Here is an 18,453-nt window from a genome sequence, read left to right as displayed (position 1 = left end):
ACGTGAGATTTCCTGACAATTCAAGTCCAACCCAAACCTCCTTCTGTCCTCGCTCGGCTGCTGCCCCGATCACGTGGACCTCAGAGATGTCTGCATGGCGGTGCTCAGCACGCACAGGAAGTGATCCATCTCCTGGCCTCGCTCTGTGGCGCAAAGCCACGAGCGAGACGGAGCCTCCAACATGAAGGCGTGCTTCACGTCTGGGGGAATATCAAGCAATTGAGCAAAGGAAAGCAGCAGCAGCAGCAGCGAAACTTGTGTTTGTGCGTGAAAACTTACAGCGCGAGTGTGTCATCTTCCTCACAGTCAGACTGGCGAGCGCCACGGAGGCCAGGAATATGTGCGTGCTCCTGTGCTCTAGTGTAAAAGGTGTATGTTGCTTTTGCCTCCTGGTCAACATCAGAACATCAGAGAACAGGAAGAGGCTAACGTCCGCCACGTGCTCGTAGATCCTAAACAAACATAGTGTAACTCAAAATCATCTGCAAGAGTAGCATTGGTACTTGACAAGATTTATTCCTCCATCCTACATACTAGCTTGGTGAAGCTTCAAAATTGTTTCGTGAACCAGTTGTTTTCTTTGGCTCCTCGAGATGGCAATGTTGGCAAGTCAGTGTGAACATAGAGAGTGCCATCTTGAGGAGCCAAAGAAAACGACAACTGGTTCACAAAGCAATTTTGAAACTTCATTAGAAATTATTCTCAAAAAGCGAATGAACGTTATCTGAGGAGCTATGCAAACAATTTAGAATTTTTGATGAAACCACCTGATCGACTCGGGTATGTGGTCATGGGGGCTGTGTAGCAACGCAGCATCCTGACTGGTTATCAGCTGACGGTTTGCCGCCCTGAGACTCTGCGGGCAGACACACACAAATACTTTCATACCTGCTTGAGTTAAAATTGGAAAGGGACAGAAAAGTAGTTCTACCGGACAGCCTTGGATCATTTGTTGGGTTTCCTCTAACAGCCGGTCTCTTTCACAGTTACGCTTTAGCTGTAACGAGACAATTGTCTTTCTTTTTTTATTTTTATGGCAAAGATGTTGACTGTGCGAGTTTGACGTTCTACCTTTTGGATGAACTGCGTGTATCGTTGTAAGGTGTCGAGGGCGGAGGAGACTTGCGTGCGATCAGGATGACTAGCATGTGTGTGTAAAGTCAACGCTTGCAGCAGCGTTGTGTACTCGTGGATTCTCCACACCGGACACAGCAGAAGCTCCTGTAAACTTGAGGAGCAAGCACACACATCAACACAAACCCACGTCCACATGTGAGATGCGTGTCGATATTGCAGTTTAACAGACCACAAGCGTGGACGAGATTACCTCAGCATGTGGGTCGCGAGAGTTCTGTCGGTTCTCTGAAGGAAAGCGCGAAATGCTGGTTTTGTATCCCGGCACTGACAGGCATACATAAGCAATTCTAAATTGATATAAGTGTTGCGATGATAACCACAAACAAGATGGAAACATAATCATTTGTATTTTTACGAAAAAAAAAAAAAGACATGACATAACACTGAGCTGTTTCTAATATCCCGGTTACCGCATTGAGCTAATGAGAGAGCTAATGATGGGAAAATGAAGCTTCAAGATGATTCAAGGCCATTGGGATGAAAGCGCACTGACTTGCCAACATCGGCATCTAGAGGAGCCAATGAAAACAACAACTGGTTCGCGAAGCAATTTTGAAGCTTCATTTTCCCATTACTAGTTAATATGACAGTCCAGTGTAAAATATGTTCGATAGGTCTTGTATCCCATCGGTAGGATCGTTACCTTGTCGATGGTACCGAGAGCAGTTATGTAGTTGTTGAAATAGTTTGTGTAGACTCTGAGCCGTGCGCACAGTTTCAAGCACACGTCGCCGACACATTGCTCGGCTCCCCACTGCTGCAGTCTGACATCCAGATCTGCCTTGAACTCCCTTGGGACCAACAAGAAGACTTCCGGGATATGTTCACAGAGACAAAAAGTGTGGCTCGTGCGTACCTGTTGAGGTCCAGAATTTCGTCAACGGGGCTCAGGACGATAAGCATTTCGGGAAGGCTGAGAATGGCCCTTTTGGAGTTGAGGGCTGCCGTGAGAGGTTCTTGGTATGCCTTTAACACAGAGGCAGGTAACCAAGAATGCAAATTACCAAGTAAAAATCACTCGTTAGTATTTTTATGGACACGATATCTGCAATTTGTATTTGTTAAGATGGCACACCTTCACAATAGCGCTCAGTCTGCTGATGTAGAGAACCTCGCTGTGTTGCAGCTCTCCGACAATGACGCCTCTCCAGTCCAGCTGCGTCTGCAAGACGAGGCGAGCAATAGATGTGGCCGATCTCAACAAACGCGGCACGTCGCACCTCAGGAAGTCCCGACATCACAGAGACATTGGACACTTGGTTTTCTTCTCTCGTGTCCTCCTCATCACTCCATTTTGTCAGGAAGGCAGCGAGAAACTCAAATGGTCTGGTCTGAAGATGCAAGACCCGTCAATTAGGCTACCGTATAAAGATTTGTCCCACCCTGCTATTCCTTTGATCGTGGAACTGAAGATCAGCAGGCCCTACAGTTACCTCCGGCTGTTTGCTGAGAACAGTGAGTCCCTCTGTGAGCGCCACAGTCAGATCTTCGGACAAACACAGATCCTCAAGACAGACGCTTTCCCACAGAGAATGACCTGCGGAGTCACGGGAAGTTTCAAGACGGGTTCCCGCAAGTCTACGAGAAGTAAGACACCCACCCAGAGCTCTGCCTCGGGCTTGAAGGCTAACCCGCTGAAGTTGGAACTCCAAAGAGTTTCTCATCTCCACCAGAGCTTCTTCCATCCACTGGGCCTGCCTGCACCATCCCAGCAAGACCGGCTCAGTGATGTAACGCAGCGCAGGGCCTCCCGGTTGAGGGTCGGAGAACCCGACGGCACCGATACTGCCATCAGACCAATCGCTAAGGACTAAAGATGGGGAACAAACTTGGTTTTGTTCTTCTGGAATGGAAACTTGATGGTACTGTAAGACTGGCACACTCACTGTTTTGAAAACTTCCAGTGGCGAGACCCATCGGGGCCCAAACCTTCAGCCCCGTAAGAGCGGCCAGCTTCTGCATGAGTGCCACACCTGAGGCTGAAAGAGACGAGATGTTACCCCGCAGAGTTCCTCCTGAGTGACACCAAGAATGAGAGACGACCCACTTGACGCCGCGCATGGTGAGAAAATGTCAATCCCGCCGCCTTGCTCAGCAGGGGCCACCAGGGTGGACAATTTTTCCCAGAAATCTCGATGGGCCGGGGTGAGTATGCTTCTGTCTGATAAGCATCTATCTGCAAGAACAAAAGATATTGACGAAAGAAGCTCTTCGTGGTACCGTCAGAATTGAACAACATCATGTAATAGATGCAAATTGTTATTTTTCACCGTGAAAGAGGTGGACTTGTTCTGATCCCCCGGGCGCTAACAGGCCGAGCCTTTTGAATGTGTGCCCGGAAACAGCCCCCTCCAACTGGGACAATAATGCCGAGAGGGTCCCTCGATGGTCATAGAGGACCACTAGCACGTCCGCTTTGGCGCCGCTCAGCACCAGCTACACGGAAAATGATGTTGACTGCTGAAATGTTTTCGTCCACCATGTTCTTGTCTTGGTGAAGCCGCTGGGTTACCTCGTAAGCGGGGATTTTATTGGAGAGCAACAGCAAGTTGTCTGCAGGATGGCGGGAGATGTTGGAGGCTTGGAGTGGTGCAGGTTTGGAGACGTATTTGGACAGTAGGCCACTCGCTCTGCTCAGAAAATTTCAAACAGAAGCTCGGCTTATAAACGGTTACAATATTGAGTAATGTTTAAATTGGACGACTAAAATATATTAAAAAAAATAAAAAATATCAAATTTCCAGGAACTCAACCACAAATAAGTAATTTAAATTGTATATTGTGATTAACTCCATTTCTGACCTGCTGGAATTGAGCCCCACGTTTCTCTCCGAGCTCAGGCCACTGCTTGTGCTCAGACTCAAGTCAGGATGACTCGGAATCTTGAATAGTGTCCCAAGGTTGGTTGTTCGGCTCTGGACGCCACCGCTTCTGGATTCCCCGAATTTTGTGCTGCTGCTCCAGGCTTTTCTGGTTCTCAGTGCTAGTCCTGCGGAAAAAAAAAACAAAAAAACAATAGCTACATTTGCAACTTTTTTGGGTTTTACTTGACTGCTTTCACTCACTCTTCTCCTCGTCAATCTTTGCTCTGGTCAACTTCCTGATTATTCTTTCTTTCAGTCGCTCCTCTTCTTCTTCTTCTTCTTCACTATCATGATATTGTCTGAGTGTCCAGTACGGTTGTGCTGCCTCAAGAGGAGTCAGCCTGACCAGTGTGCTGATGCAGGAGATGAAGTGATTCTTCCAAGCGCCATACTCCTTTTCTCCAGGTACGTAGGGAAGAAACCAACCTTGTCGTACACAGCGCCCCGCCCAGAGGCAGTCCTGGGGTTTAGTTGAGCGACAATGATTAAACTCACATGTTATAAACTTACACGTTATAAATAATTGTTCATCTTTTGACCACTGACGGAGATAGATGGAAGCGGGTTGAGGCGACGAGGTCATGGGAAACTGCCTCCCCCCCTCCCTCGAATATGCTTGGTGCCAGGCCAGATAATTGACTTTTGGGTATTTATTTACTGGATTTTTTTTTTTTGAACATCTCCACTCATCTTTACTAAAAATATTTATCATATATATATTTTCTAAAGAATTTTAGGGGTGGTATTTTTTGGGGCGTTTTGCAGACTCTCTGAGATATCTCAAAAGAAAATAATCCTAGTTTTGCCAGTGTTTTTGACTTTCCTACCTGTTCAGACAGAACTCTCCAATGCCAGCTGACTTGGGCGGCGGTGCAGAGGTCCAAAGGAGACAGGAAGGACATGATGTAAAGCGACAGGAAGCGGGGCAACACCGCTGTGAAGTCCAATCGAGTCGTTGGAAGCGTTTCGGTCAGCAGATCTCGACAGTACCTGCTCGGGTCATAGTCGGTGGAGAATGTTCTGTTGTGTGCATTTTACAGGAGGAGAACGATGGTTTTACCTGAGCTGAGGCTTGGTGCATCGTGTGAGCACAGAATGCAGCATGTGCTTCCTTTGTCGGTCAGTCCATAGTTCAAACCAGTGCACCACTAGGTTGATCCGCTCTTCAAATAACTGTTGGGGAACAAGCACGAAGCTGACCACCAGATCATGAGATGGGTTACTATACCTGCTTTTTGGTAAAATTAAATTATTATTATTTTTTAAAAAAAGAGTTGATGGCGATTCTAGCATGACCCATTTGCGTCCATTGGATCACAGTCTATTTAATTATTAATGTAACAGTGAAGCTTATTTTTTTTGTGTTGTTCTGCGTCTAACCTGCATGTTCTCCGTATGGTTGCTCAACGGTGTCCAGCAGCTGAAGCGAGTGCTTGAGTTCAGCTTCCTCTTCTCCATGGATGCTATCTGAAAAAAAAAAAAAAAAATAGCCACGTGGAATCCCGACCTGGCACTCAATTAGAAATATCGTCAGCATAAGCAAGTAATGTGTCGCGTCAGGTCGCCATGGATACGCATCAACACATTCCTTCACACACGATGCTGCGCCTCTCATCATTATATTTCTGGTACGAAAAGCCCGTCAGCCAACTATGACTTTTATTTTATCCACTGAATTTGCTTTTTTATAGAACATTATAGGCCCATTGTGAGCGTAATTTTGATTTGTTTATATGGTGTAGTTTCATCTGAAAAGCAGAAGACGGCGCTATGGTGTAGTTTCATGTGAAAAGCTCGGTCAACCTTATTTGAGCCAATGCGTGTATTTTATATTAGAAAATGTCACGCCTTCAAATATGTCACAAAAAGTGGATAAACGATAGCTGCACTCTGTAAAATTAGGGAAAAGGTTTTAACAGCTCTGCCTGTTCCACTGAAATAAATTAAAATACCAATTAAATCAAACTGGAAAAGGGCTAGCAACATACCTGATGGTCTGGCATGGAACAGTGGTTGGCAATTACCGCACTGGACTGGACTTCCAAATCAATCAAATTAAGTTGTCTTAGAAAAAATACTTACCAGAAAGCTGCAGGACATTTGAAGAATTTTCTGATTCACAATCATTTTATTAAAATCATCAGCATCCATAATTCCAACAGTCCAAGCTGTAAAGATAATACATCTTCAACACTGACAGTCAAAGCGACAAGTGATTAATGATTACGATTCACATTTGGAGAAGTCACAACAAAGCAATAAGGCTTAAATAAGAACAAAGGCATGGTTGTGAAGTCAATATTTGGGTTACTGGATTGCTCGCAGCCAAACAAGGAAAACACAAAACAATCTAATCTTGACACTGAAAGGGGTTAAACAAAGGATGAGTGAAGTATCGATACTGATACCAGCCTTATTTTAAGGTATTAGCACTCTCGATGGCCATTAGCGGCGATCCGCGTTTTACAATCAGGAATTAGAAATTAGCCGTTTATTTCACACAATTTTTTTTTACTGAATTATAATTGTTTTTTGCAGGAAATGTTAAAAATACGAGTGGCATCGGTATCAGTGACAATTCAAGAATTGAGTAATTATTCTGGTATCGTTCTGGAAAAAAATAAAAGTGGTAATAAACATTCAACTTTCTTGGTTTTCCCCACACGGCACACGCAATTTGACAAATCTTTTCGATTACACACAGGTTGATTTGATAATATAAAGTGCAACGTTATTTGCAGCAAAACAATCTGTTGTCAAGTTAATTCAAATCACTTTGGTTAGAACGGAGCGCTTCCTCTGCAGGACATTGTCCGTAACAGCAAACATATGCTGGTGATGAGTCAGACTAAAAAGTAAAGTGCCTCGACGAGTAGAATCTTGATATTTAGTACGATTAGATTGGCAGCACCCAAAAAGTTTTCATTTGCATCTCATGGGCAACGAGCAGGTTTCCTGCAACGCCTGGCAAGCAGGTAAGTCACACGCTGGCAGACCTCGGAATCTCTTGGCTGTCGGTCGGATTCAGTTTCTGTCTGGAAAACGAGTTGAGGGAAAACACAAGCGCACATGGATTCTCTAACTTCACCATTAGTATTCTTGACATCTTACATGAGGTCTCACAGGCGCTAATAAGGATACATGGATGAGCTCAACTCCTCCAGCTGAAAAGGAAAATTACAATTAGTTTTTTCTTTATTTTTTAGAAGCATACACATATATCCATCTATTTGTTGTTTTTCAATGGGGTTGAGGTCTGGGGACTGAGACGACCACAGCTCGATTCTGTGTCTGGTGAACCATTTCTATAATTTTCAAAATTACGACTGAGGGAAAAAATGCTCTTCAACCAACACTTTTGTCAAGGGATTAAAGTCTTACATTCAAAAGCAACTTGTCCATATTGGTGTCCCGGGCTGTTTTTCTCTGGTCGCCTTGCATCTCCTCTTCCTCTCCGTACAGGTCAAAGTGCAAGTGGGCCAACTTCTCCTGCATCTCACGCACATGCTCCATCTGGCCGATGGAGCACTCGTTACCTAGGCCGGACAAGACAACAGAAACGTTTGTCAAGTCTTGTGTAAAACTTGCTGATCGGATACAAATAATGTCGGCTGAATTCATTCTTTTCAGGTCCTCCATCAGATCGATGCGTGACCTGTCCGTTACGTACACAGAACATGTTCTTACCATTTTTTTTAGAGGAAAAAAAGAGAACAAAAACAGAATTGCAACATTTGAGTGATGTCATGCAAGTTTTGAGTCATCTCACCAAATGCTTGCAGTTTCCCTGAGTGGAAGTCATCGAGAAGACTGAGAAGTCCCTTCTCCATCTCCTGCACGTCAGAGACATCAGTCAAGAATGAGTGCTGGATGATGGGTGCCGCCTGGTTCTGATTAGGACTGGGGCGAACACCGGAACCCATTGGATATTTTGATTTGTCACGAACTCCCCTTGAGGAAAACAAAACACCAATTGAATTAGGGATATCAAACGTACAGACATGGCAAGTTGATGCTACCTTCGATTCTTGTTCTTCTGGCTGGAATGGGGGCCCGTGCCGTGGCTGGAGCCGACATGCTTGCCCCCGGTGGAAGAACTGAGTTTCCGAGCAGAACCGACGGTGGTGGTCGGCGCTGCGACAGTCACCGTAGCCGCCGCCGCGGAGGTCGTGGGAGTCCTGGGGCTCTTTCGCTTCAGTTTTCGCTCCTCCATAACGGCAGGCAACGGGGCTGGCAGGTTAGCAGGGTCGAACAGACGTCATGCCGTTCCAGCACTTGGCACAACGACCAGATTAAGCAGAACCAGAACTCTCATGATCACAACTAAGCGGAATTTCAAACGCCCGATTACTGGCAACTAATGCTACGTGTGTGAAACGTACGCACTTTGAAAATCGGATGTAGATAAAGACGTAAATGATTAAAACAATCGGTAAAATTAATAAAAAGATCAAAAAGAGCCCCAGGAAACAGACGCTTGTTTTCTTGTCAAATATTTAGCTAAAACAACTGTGAACGCTTCCTGCTTTTCGTTGAATAGTAGTTGGAAAAATACCACTGAGGACCAATACTGTCCTCTAGTGGTATGGAGTGTGAACAGATCTGTTGCTCGTTTTCTGACGCTTGGTGTCCCATGTCGTTTTCTCTCAGACTTTGCTGTTCCCTGAGGCTTGTCTGTTACAATAATCACGGAAAAGTAGTAAAAAGAGAAAGTTAATTGAATATATTTATATTTAAAATAACAAATTTAACCATCTTCCCAATTGAAGTTATTTTCTATAAGTTCTACTTCTTTTGTTTTTTATTTTTGATGAAATTGCTGCGTTGGGTTGAGTGAACGTTGCTCTTTTGTTTTACTTTTCTTTTCCATCTTTATAGTTGTACCGTTTAGCGTTTTGTTACCTTTTCATATGTAATTACAGTCTGTAACCACAAGATGTCAATAAGCGAACACTCGATAAAAAAACTCAAATTTCCACAAGATTTTATTTGCATGTTTGTCAAACTTTAATCGATCAGATTTTTATTGAAAATGTGTTAAGAATGTCTAAGACATTTAAAATTTTAGTCTTTGTCTGCATGGCATGATAGGTAGTCTGTATAATTAAGAGGGCATAATCACATTTTTAAATGATAAACAACATTCTGGTAAAAGTTGCAAAAGAGTTGACGTACTCCATCCATCAATCCATCCATCCATTTTCTAAACCGGGCGTGCTGGAGCCTATCCCAGCCGTCATCGGGCAGCAGGCGAAGGACACCCTGAACCGGTTGCCAGTCAATCGCAGGGCACACAGAGACGAACAACCATCCACCAGCAATTTGGAGTGCTCAATCGGCCTACCAAGCATGTTTTTGGGATGTGGGAGGAAACCGGAGTGCCCCGAGGAAACCCACGTGGGCTCGGGGAGAACATGCAAACTCCACACAGGGAGGGTCGGAGGTGGAATCGAATCCACACTCTCCTAACTGTGAGGCGGACGTGCTACCCACTGCCTCACCGAGCCGCCCGAGTAGACGTACTGTGAGAGCATTTTCTCGGTCCACTTGACGTCCCTCTACGCTTCCTCTTCCCGCCTTTGTGAGCTTGTGTGTTTGTGCTGCGTGACAGAGACTGAGTGAGGTGAACCGTGGCTAAAATTCCACAGATGAACGCATTTAGACCGAGTCCTCACCGCCATTAAGAGATGCGCCCAACATAATTGCAGTGTAGGCTGCTGTTCGGAGAGCTAGTTCATTCCTTTCTAATGCTGTTTGAATTATGCATTCGATTTTAGATGAATGGCAACTCATCTAATTACATACTTCCTCTTGCTGCTAATTCTAAGTTACCTGCTTTTTTTTTTTTTGCTTTGGATGAGAAAAACAACTGTTACTTTACTTCGATGTTTAAAAGCGATTCCCTTTACTAAAACTAAATGCAATGTAATTATCTTTACAATAAAAATTGTAAACTCATGCAGACTAAATTTAGAACTCTCCATTTTCCCCACTCTGGCACTCTTTTTGTCTTCAACTTTGTACTCCCTCATACTCAATCCTTTGTCTCGCCATCACTCTGTAGAGGGTCCAGCTGACATTTTAGCTGTTTGCTCCCTTGAAGGGGGGTCCAGGAGATGCAGACGTACTTGGAAGGTCGCCAGAGAGTAGCCGAGGGTTCCTGATGGGGGCCTCCATTCTGGACAAGAAATCAAAAGACGATATCACAAAATGCGCCTGTGGTCAGAAATGCTGCACACACTTTACATTTGCAAACATAAAGGGTTAGTTTGGGGGGGGGGGGGGGGACTTTTGTTGGGACACATGCACAACGAGCAGAACTTGACTTAAAGTACATTCTTATGATTATAATAATAATTATTATTTTTTTGCATTGGCGCCCCCCCCTTAATAATGACGATTGTTGGCTGTCAGGTTCTCACATATGGATACAAACTTCTTGAACAATTTCAAACCATCTACCACTTTTCCTCATCCATTTCAATCCATTATCAAACCGAGCCTTTTATCTTTGCACCTTGCTTGATGATGAGGGATAATAATTCTGTGAGTAATAACCGAGACAGCCCCTCTCTGACGATCTCAAGTACGTTTAATGGAGGCGCGACAGTGTGCGTGTGTGTGTGTGCGCGCGCGCACATCCGCGATTATGTGATTGTTTGAATAGATCCTGTTCAAATGGTGCAGTCCCTCCAGGGGCAAATTGTTATGGATGCTGTGGCGCTCAAATCACTGTTATTTGGTTCCTTTAAAACAAACTAATTACAGCAATTGCTGTGTGTGTGTGTGTGTGTGTGTGTGTGTGTGTGTCTGTATGCGCGTGTGTGAGCACACAATTAGTTTCCCTTCCCTTGATTGTTTGTTGCTACCAGTTTCTTTAGCGTGCACTTGTTTACTGCTGCAGCTGTTACGCATCACGTTGGTTTTTGAGCACAACCACAATGACAAATACTTTGGATCCAATGAAAACAAGCTGTTAAAGCATTGTGACCACAAAAATTATGTTTCCTTAAGTGCTGCAATTAATTGAAATTAGCATCAAATTAGACGGAATCGACAATTAGGCACGTTTGATTTCAATGATCTAACGAGCACATTTAAGGATGTATAGAAAATTGTCTCCATCCATCCATCCATCCATCCATCCATCCATCCATCCATCCATCCATCCATCCATCCATCCATCCATCCATCCATCCATCCATCCATCCATCCATCCATCCATCCATCCATCCATCCATCCATCCATCCATCCATCCATCCATCCATCCATCCATCCATCCATCCATCCATCCATCCATCTGACGTATATGTGACGTAGGACCACAGAATAATCTATCAGGATATTTGGATCCATCATACAATTAAGATAATGGCAATTAATGCTCGCAAGGGGGAAATCGGCCAGATTATCGGTAAGTGTGTACTCTTTTTCGACAAACAGCCATTCTGTGCCAGGCAGGTGTGTGCGTGCGCCTGTGTGTGTGTGTGGCCCACAAACCTTTGTGCCAGCTCCTTCACGCCCTTGTGTGCCAGGTACGGCTCGTCTTTGTGTGGGCATGAAAGCGCGCCACATCTGAAGAAGGAAGAAAAATGGCCATTCTCACGGGGAGAAGAGGAGGCACGGGAGGAGAAGGTGGCCTTAGCGTTCCTCTCATCGTTCAGTCCAACACTTCTCCTCCTTTCGTTTGGTTCCATGGCTTTCAGTTCTTTCCATGTGCAGCCGCTCCTCTGCCGTCCTCCTTTCTTTGCACTCCATCCTTTTTCTCTCTCAACCCTCTTTTTCCCCATCCATCCCCTCTTCCTTCTCGTCCCAGTTTCCAAATGTTTGGACGGCTCGCCGCTCCGGTCACCGCTCAGGGAGGCTGCCGAGCTAAAGAAGAACATCACAGGCAAACGGGCTCCAATTTCAACGGAGAGTTTTTTTGCTACCAGCACATCTCCTCATCCCAAAGCTTATCAGCGAACCCAGCTCAGGAAGCATTCCCGAAACTGGTGCGACATCACACGCGAGCAAACACCAAGCGTCCAGAGATAAGCTTCTCTGCTCTCGTCTACGCCGGTTGCTCAGCACCACGGGCCGAGTAGAGTCAAGTGCGACTACAACATTGGCATTCAAACAATTATGAGACAAACCTTCCGTTGTCATCCCAACTATAAGTTAAACCATATTTTTGTTGCTACCATACTTTTTTTCACGTAGTACTGTCGTTCCCTGTCACTGTTCCGAACGAACTAATAGGCCAGAGGGCAGCCATCATACGTTGCCACTATTACTGACAACTCAGTAGAACTCAGAGTTGTATGTTAGAAGAGAAAAAAATTCTTACGGATGTCAGACCTATTGGTGCAACTACTAGTAATACACCGTGGAATGTTGGCCTTAGAAAGAAAATCAAATGTAGCTGAGACAAAGACACATTCAAGTAAAGCAGGCTTTGAGATTGGCAATGTAAGATGGCCGCGGGTGGTTTAACTCCTCTTGACCGTGATCAAGCGGCATTGTTAGTCCATAAACCTAACCCACATTTTTAAAGTAGATTTATAATCTACCTAAAAAATTGTCATTGTGATCCAGATGATGGTTTTTTTCTGTAACCACTTGACCAAATAACACTGAGTAAATTCAACAAAAACGTTTTTCAGCTCCTAACCCAAAGGACCTCAGTCAAGATTAAAACTCAGACCCTTCTTGATGAGCCACCCAAATGTAGACAGCATTACGTCCGTTGGGCACTTCCAAAGCTCCTTCTCACTCAGTACCGGACTTATGACATAATCTTCACTTGCTTAGGGATAAAGTCATCACTTGCTGTTCCACGCCATCGCTTCCTTCCTCCACCCTGCCACTCATCCTCAACGCTGCCTTCATCCCTGCACATTGATTGATTGTCACTCCGCAGGTGTGCTGACCTTTCACCTGAGGTGCTGGTTCTTCAAGACTTCAAGAGGTAAGAGCGATTGATGTGAGATCTTTGAAGGTGCTCGTGTGTGTTTCTTCTGAGCTCCTGCAGTTAAGGAACCAAAGGTCCTCGGGGTATTAGAGCAGGAGATCAGGATAAAGGTTCACGCACACACACTGGCATCTCGGCGACCTCTCGGTGAGTTCAGTGGCAAGGCGTGGTGAGAGAGGTCGTTTGAACCTGAAGATTTTAAAGATCACACACACACGCACCAACTGCATAAACGCACGCACAAATATATCCAAAGCACATCGCACAACACACATTGGAAATTTTTGATAAGGGCCGCGCATAGAATCCAAATTGTTGGATTCAGGAATTCCGAATATGAGAAGGACAGATGTGCGGCGACTCAGATGAATGGGGCCAAAAAGTCTTTAATGTGAGTTGGTCTTGTAAGGTCGGATGGGGCAGGTGGGGGGGGGGGAAAGGTTATAAGAAAGGTCAGTATGATTTATTTAATCCCAGCACAATCACACACATACACAGCTCTGTCAGAAGGTGATGGGCTGAGATTTTTTGGGGGGGATTTTGTATGTATGCAGAGTTTTTTCTGTGTGAATTATTAAGTGTATTTTGTGACCCAATTCCCCGATGGGTAAGCTCACAAACCCTTGCGCACTTGATGCTTTCCTGGAACGGGTTAAGAGGCCCAGGTGGAAGAAAGAGAATAGCAGAGTGCTGCAGTGCATGCAAAAGAAGCCTCATGAAAAATGGACGAAAGGACTTTAGAAAAGCGGATGTAATTAATGTTAGCGATGAAACAAAACTGACTGTCATTTGCCCGTCTTGTTGGGTGGGAAAGGGGGGGGCTGATGAGCAGATGAAAGTGGCGCACACCTGCCTTTTGTGACAGTGGATGCCCCGAGGCACAATGTCACAATGGTGTCTCGGTGACAGTGCCAGCCTCATTGACCAAGCCCCCCCCGCTTCCCACACCGCATGCCCCCCACCCTCTTGTTCGCTCGCGGCCTTGCTAGTCCTTCGCAGGCCGTGACCTTGGTGGTCACAAGAAAACGGCCATATGGGGGAGACCGAGCGAGGAGGCGAAATTTAGTAATCTCTCATTTGTCTCCGTTTTCTTCGCCGACTTCCAGTCACGCCAGCTTTTATCCCCCCCCCCCGCTTGCTCCCCTTGGCCGAGGCCGAGGCCAGTGCCCCCGCCACCTTACCCAGGGCAAGGGCTGCATATGTTAAGAAGGTGGCTAGGACAGAGCAGCGGCAGATGGCTCAGCCCTAAGGCTGCCACCGCTGCTGCTGGTACATGCGGAACGGAGGTGTGCATGGTTAGCGGGTAGGGGATCATGCTTATATGTGTGTGTGTCTGTGTGTGTGTGTGTCCAAAAACAACAAAAAAAAGTCTTGGTTGAAGCTACATCAAATTTAAGGATTCACATATAGACACAAGCAAAAAGTCACCGGTGTCCAACTCAAGGCCGACTCTGCATGTCAGTGTATGTGGCCTGGTAAAGCTTGCCACAATTTTTCCCCGACTTCAGTTTCAAACTAGTAAACAAAGCATAATGATGCTCACCAAATCCAGTGGCAGTTATGTAATTTGGGGGATTAGCAGTCCAATATGAAACACAAATGTTATTTTTTAAAGCACTTTTCATGTGAAAACATGCAACTCAAAGTGGCTGACCTTATAAGGAAAAACAATTGCAATAAAAATATTGCTAAGAATTTAAGTACAAAGTACATTTATGAGAACAGGACTTTTTTTTTTTAAATAAAAAATGTTCCCAAATCAATAGAGTTATTTTGCTAAAAGTACTATGTAAACAATATTAGTTTTTCCAATTACCTCGGAAGTTGAAACGACTCTCCCGATGTGATGTCCATGCTGTGAATACAGAAGAGCACACTGGACTAAAAGCAATAAAAAGAGCTTTTGTAAAGAAAGACGTTCTGAAACCGATCCGGGCAAGTACGACAGAGGGGTGACTTTTGTCCTTCATTTCACCCACAACGGTGGTCGTCTGCTACAAAGCAGGACATTGTGAAGATGCTTGGAGGTATGACACAGCTGCTGCGCTGTGAAGCGCGCACGCACACCTTGCAGATATGGGCCGGCTGCCACGCTTTAGTTTGGATAATAGGCTGCTAAGGGCGCAGCTTGCTCGGCAGCCGCACACAAGCGCACAAATTCACAGACAAGTTCATCTCATCTTCTATGCTTACTTAAGTGCCAGCCCGTTTAGCACTGTCAGTCGCTGTTGGGCTGATTATCCAAACTTACTATCTTAACCGGATATGGTCTAAAACACACACACACACAGCCAATGTCGCTAATATGGAACTTTGACGTCTATACCCGTCAATGGCAGTGAATGAGTTCATAATGTGTGGCAATAACAGACACCACAAAGGAAAGACCAGAATCAATTTATGAAAGAATATGGAAATGGGCCATGTTTGGACATACGGGATTTTCCGCCCAACAGCGACGATATTTAGCTTGCATATCACACGTGCACACCCCACAGACTCCCTGAAGGTCATTGCCTTGAGGACATACATTTGAAGTGAAGATCTTTGGCATCAAGCGGCTGGAGGCCGAGTTGCGCCGTGTCATCTACATGCTGCTACTCATGCATACTTTTGTCTCCTAAAGTCATTCTTCCTCCATGTAGAATGACAGACAGACCAACCCTCGGCACTAAAAGTTGCGTAAACAATTTTTTTTTTTCATTTGGAGCCTAAAAACAATACACACTCTCCAATAAGAGCCCTTCTATGACATTCATCTTCAGGTCTCTTTGTAGTATAGCCGGCCTTACCTCCTGGTAATGGATACTAATGGTCCCGGGCAGTCCTCTAGGGTGCAGAGGCTGAGAGTTGTCTGTTTGACCCCGTCGTCAAGCTGGGCGACCTGGACCCCAGGGGTGGTGGGCCCCGTAGGGATCTGTGTCACCATCAGCATGCATTACACTCAAGGTACACACACACTGTTAGTAGCCATGTTCATCAACTTCTTCAGAGAGTACACTGTGTGTGTGTGTGTGTGTGTGTGTGTGTGTGTGTGTATGTATGTATATATATATATATATATATATATATATATATATATATATATATATATATATATATATATATGTTATTTAAAAAATATATTTTTTATATTACATTTATCATATTTTTATATTATATAAAAATAGGTTGAGTTTGGGAAAAAAATATATGTATTTTTTCAAAACTCAACATTTTGTTGAATTGCACGTATTTAATCAACTCTTTTAATCAAAGTTTATTCACCAGAAGCTGTAAAAATATTGACAACTTTGTTTCTGGTTTGCCAAATGCTATCTACTTTCCATGATGGCTGCTTATCTATTTTCAGTTATTTGTTGTAGGGGAGGGGCAACCTTTATCACGTAAAACAACATGGATCTTTCCTCTTTTTTCCTTCTGTCTCCAAGTAGGTGAATGTCAAAAGCGGGGTGTAGCTCAGGTAAACAGAACTCCCAGGGGAGTGTTGGCCTTTGCTTTCACAGCCGGGGGACAGAAAAACAGAGGCAGGTGAGGGAATGAGCAGAGGGAGGCAGAGTGGACAGAATAATAGAAAATAAAAAAAAACAATGGAAAAGAAAATGAAAGTTGGAAACCAGCTCCCGTCGATCCCAGTGAAAACAAATTTGACCTCATGTGTTATTTATCTTGTATAAATATCTTTTTGCTGTTGGAAATTTTATGTCTCTTGGGCGAAGAGAATCTGATGGAAAAAAAGTATAAAAAATTGACTTGCTGTCTGCAAGGGCGGGCCCCACAGCATCCATCTTTGAGGAAGCGACTGCTTCACAAGAGCAGCGAGCCAGTCCTGCCTCCTCGACGGCGGTCTCGGCCTCCCGGCGTGGCAAGCAGCCGCCGCTCGCCCTGGGCAAGTGCTTCGCCGTGGGAAGGAGCCTTGGCTTTAAGTGGCTCTAAGTGGCTCTCGCTGTTTGTCGCTTTAGCTGTTTATTTTTTTTTTTTCCCTGCGCTCGCCACGGGCAGGGAGGGGCTTCTTAGCGAAGCTAGGCAGGGAGGATGAACACAGCGAAGCCTGCGGCGCTCTGTTCACATTTCCTCCACTTGCCAGTCGCTTCATCGTTAAAAAATGCGATGTTAAGATTTGATTATGTCAGTTTTGAGCATGCGGTTTCGTATCGACACAGTCAAACAAAAGGTCCGAGAGTGACCTTCTAAGATGACATTATTTACTATCGATCCGCCGCCGTCGTACGTTTGAGCCTTGCTGGGACTTTGGTACCGACAATGGCGGTATTGTTCCCGCTTTTGAGGACGCTCGGTGGCCTGGACTTGACTCAGCGTTACTTTAGCAAGTTGAGGCTAGCCCGCATTTACAAACGCGGCCTCTGAGGTGGACAGGATGTTCAAACGCAGAAAATGGCCTCACATGGCACTTAACACACAAACGCACGCACATCTTCAGTGGCCTCACTGTCTCAAGTTAAGCAGCAAATGAACGCAATTAGCCACGGCTCTGCAAACACACACTGGGGTATTGTTCTGCTCACACTCACTCAAACCCTAATCTGCTGCACCGGAGGGATCCTGTGTGTGTGTGTGTGTATGTGAGTGTGTACGCGTTTCTACGAGGGCAGTCGAGGGGAAGGAGTTCAGAGCCCAGCTGACAGAAGGGGCTCCGAGGCCTTTTTTCCCTCAGAGGTTTACACGACGATGATCAACTCCTCGCGCCTTAGTCCTTGCTGCGCTCGCATCAGTACACACACACACAGACACACATGCTCTCTCTCTCTCGCTCGTGTCTCTTTGAGCAACTCTCGTTTTGAAACAATCATAGACACGCACACACACACACACACACACACACACACACACACACACACACACACACACACACACACACACACACACACACACACACACACACACACACACACACACACACCCTTCGGTCAAAGCCAGATGTTCCGGGGTGAACAAAGGCATTAAGTCACAAGTTAGTGTTCTCAACAGCAGGTTGAGCCTTGGGTCATGATTAACATGCACACACACACGCATAGGCGCTCAGTTCGGTGCACATCAGCTTCCTTTCTCTCCAGCAAGTGCGTGTGTTTAATTGATGGCTGGTAGAAGATTTCTTGCAAGAACACCTACACAAGTGGCTGCTTAATGACTGCACTTTAAGAGGCCTCCCGGGCTGCCGTTGGAGAAGCGGCGGCATCAGCAACCGGTGGGCAAGACCAGCGCAAACAATATGACGACAGACATAAGTTGCTGTCATGATTATTAGGGTTGTGATTCCGCTGCCAATTCCATTCCTTTTCCCCGTCCTATGTGAGGCGATTGTTTTTGTGCCAGTGTCGCTATGACAACGGAAGGTGTGTATAATTTCAGGATCAGGTGTCAAACACAAGGCCCGGGGGTCAGATACGGCCCACCATATCATTTTAAATTAAATTAATTGAAATTTTTTTCACTTTTAATAGTGATATTTCTCGCATTTTTTATTGTCATACATATTT

The 18,453-nt window shown here is 45.2% G+C and overlaps 2 protein-coding genes and 2 long non-coding RNA genes across 6 annotated transcripts in view; all 4 read right to left on the bottom strand.

The window, feature by feature from the left end:
* Positions 1-8: 8 nt before the first annotated feature.
* Positions 9-5,459, bottom strand: ect2l (epithelial cell transforming 2 like). Of its 2 annotated transcripts, none has more exons than XM_085919882.1 (21): positions 5,382-5,459; positions 5,062-5,174; positions 4,829-4,991; positions 4,203-4,461; positions 3,928-4,126; positions 3,650-3,767; positions 3,408-3,573; positions 3,185-3,313; positions 3,024-3,116; positions 2,738-2,947; positions 2,571-2,674; positions 2,358-2,468; positions 2,213-2,299; positions 1,994-2,103; positions 1,781-1,928; positions 1,328-1,401; positions 1,072-1,228; positions 932-997; positions 768-856; positions 280-452; positions 9-200 (listed from the first exon to the last, which is right to left on the bottom strand). In XM_085919882.1, exons 1-21 carry the CDS (start codon positions 5,457-5,459, stop codon positions 70-72), a joined length of 2,778 nt encoding a protein of 925 aa, XP_085776008.1. In that variant the 3' UTR covers positions 9-69. The 2 variants fall into 2 exon arrangements, with proteins under 2 accessions (XP_085776008.1, XP_085775999.1); XM_085919873.1 differs by having other exon boundaries at positions 2,738-2,965; positions 3,012-3,116; positions 3,650-3,770; positions 3,955-4,126.
* A 656-nt stretch (positions 5,460-6,115) lies between these two features.
* ccdc28a (coiled-coil domain containing 28A) lies at positions 6,116-8,591 on the bottom strand. Of its 2 annotated transcripts, none has more exons than XM_085928014.1 (5): positions 8,021-8,591; positions 7,771-7,901; positions 7,383-7,537; positions 7,143-7,165; positions 6,116-7,036 (listed from the first exon to the last, which is right to left on the bottom strand). In XM_085928014.1, the coding sequence occupies exons 1-5, from the start codon at positions 8,212-8,214 to the stop codon at positions 6,982-6,984; spliced, it is 558 nt and encodes a 185-aa protein (XP_085784140.1). In that variant the 5' UTR covers positions 8,215-8,591; the 3' UTR covers positions 6,116-6,981. The 2 variants fall into 2 exon arrangements, with proteins under 2 accessions (XP_085784140.1, XP_085784132.1); XM_085928006.1 differs by having other exon boundaries at positions 7,771-7,952; positions 8,021-8,589.
* Positions 8,592-9,074: 483 nt separating this feature from the next.
* Positions 9,075-13,122, bottom strand: LOC147062677 (uncharacterized). The gene is made up of 3 exons (XR_015067297.1): positions 12,915-13,122; positions 11,503-11,874; positions 9,075-10,179 (listed from the first exon to the last, which is right to left on the bottom strand). It is a non-coding gene; the product is annotated as an uncharacterized LOC147062677 (long non-coding RNA).
* Positions 13,123-15,768: 2,646 nt separating this feature from the next.
* The window catches only part of LOC147062675 (uncharacterized), a 75,711-nt gene continuing 73,026 nt past the window's right edge, over positions 15,769-18,453 (bottom strand). Inside the window, exon 4 of the long non-coding RNA XR_015067559.1 lies at positions 15,769-15,872. This is a non-coding gene — a long non-coding RNA (uncharacterized LOC147062675). The remainder of the gene's footprint in view (positions 15,873-18,453) is intronic.

This window comes from Syngnathus leptorhynchus, chromosome 1 (assembly GCF_054491065.1).
Source record: "Syngnathus leptorhynchus isolate UIUO chromosome 1, UIUO_Slep, whole genome shotgun sequence".
Taxonomy (NCBI): domain Eukaryota; kingdom Metazoa; phylum Chordata; class Actinopteri; order Syngnathiformes; family Syngnathidae; genus Syngnathus; species Syngnathus leptorhynchus.
Note: the sequence above shows the minus strand (reverse complement) of the source record. Positions and strands in the feature narration are given on the sequence as shown.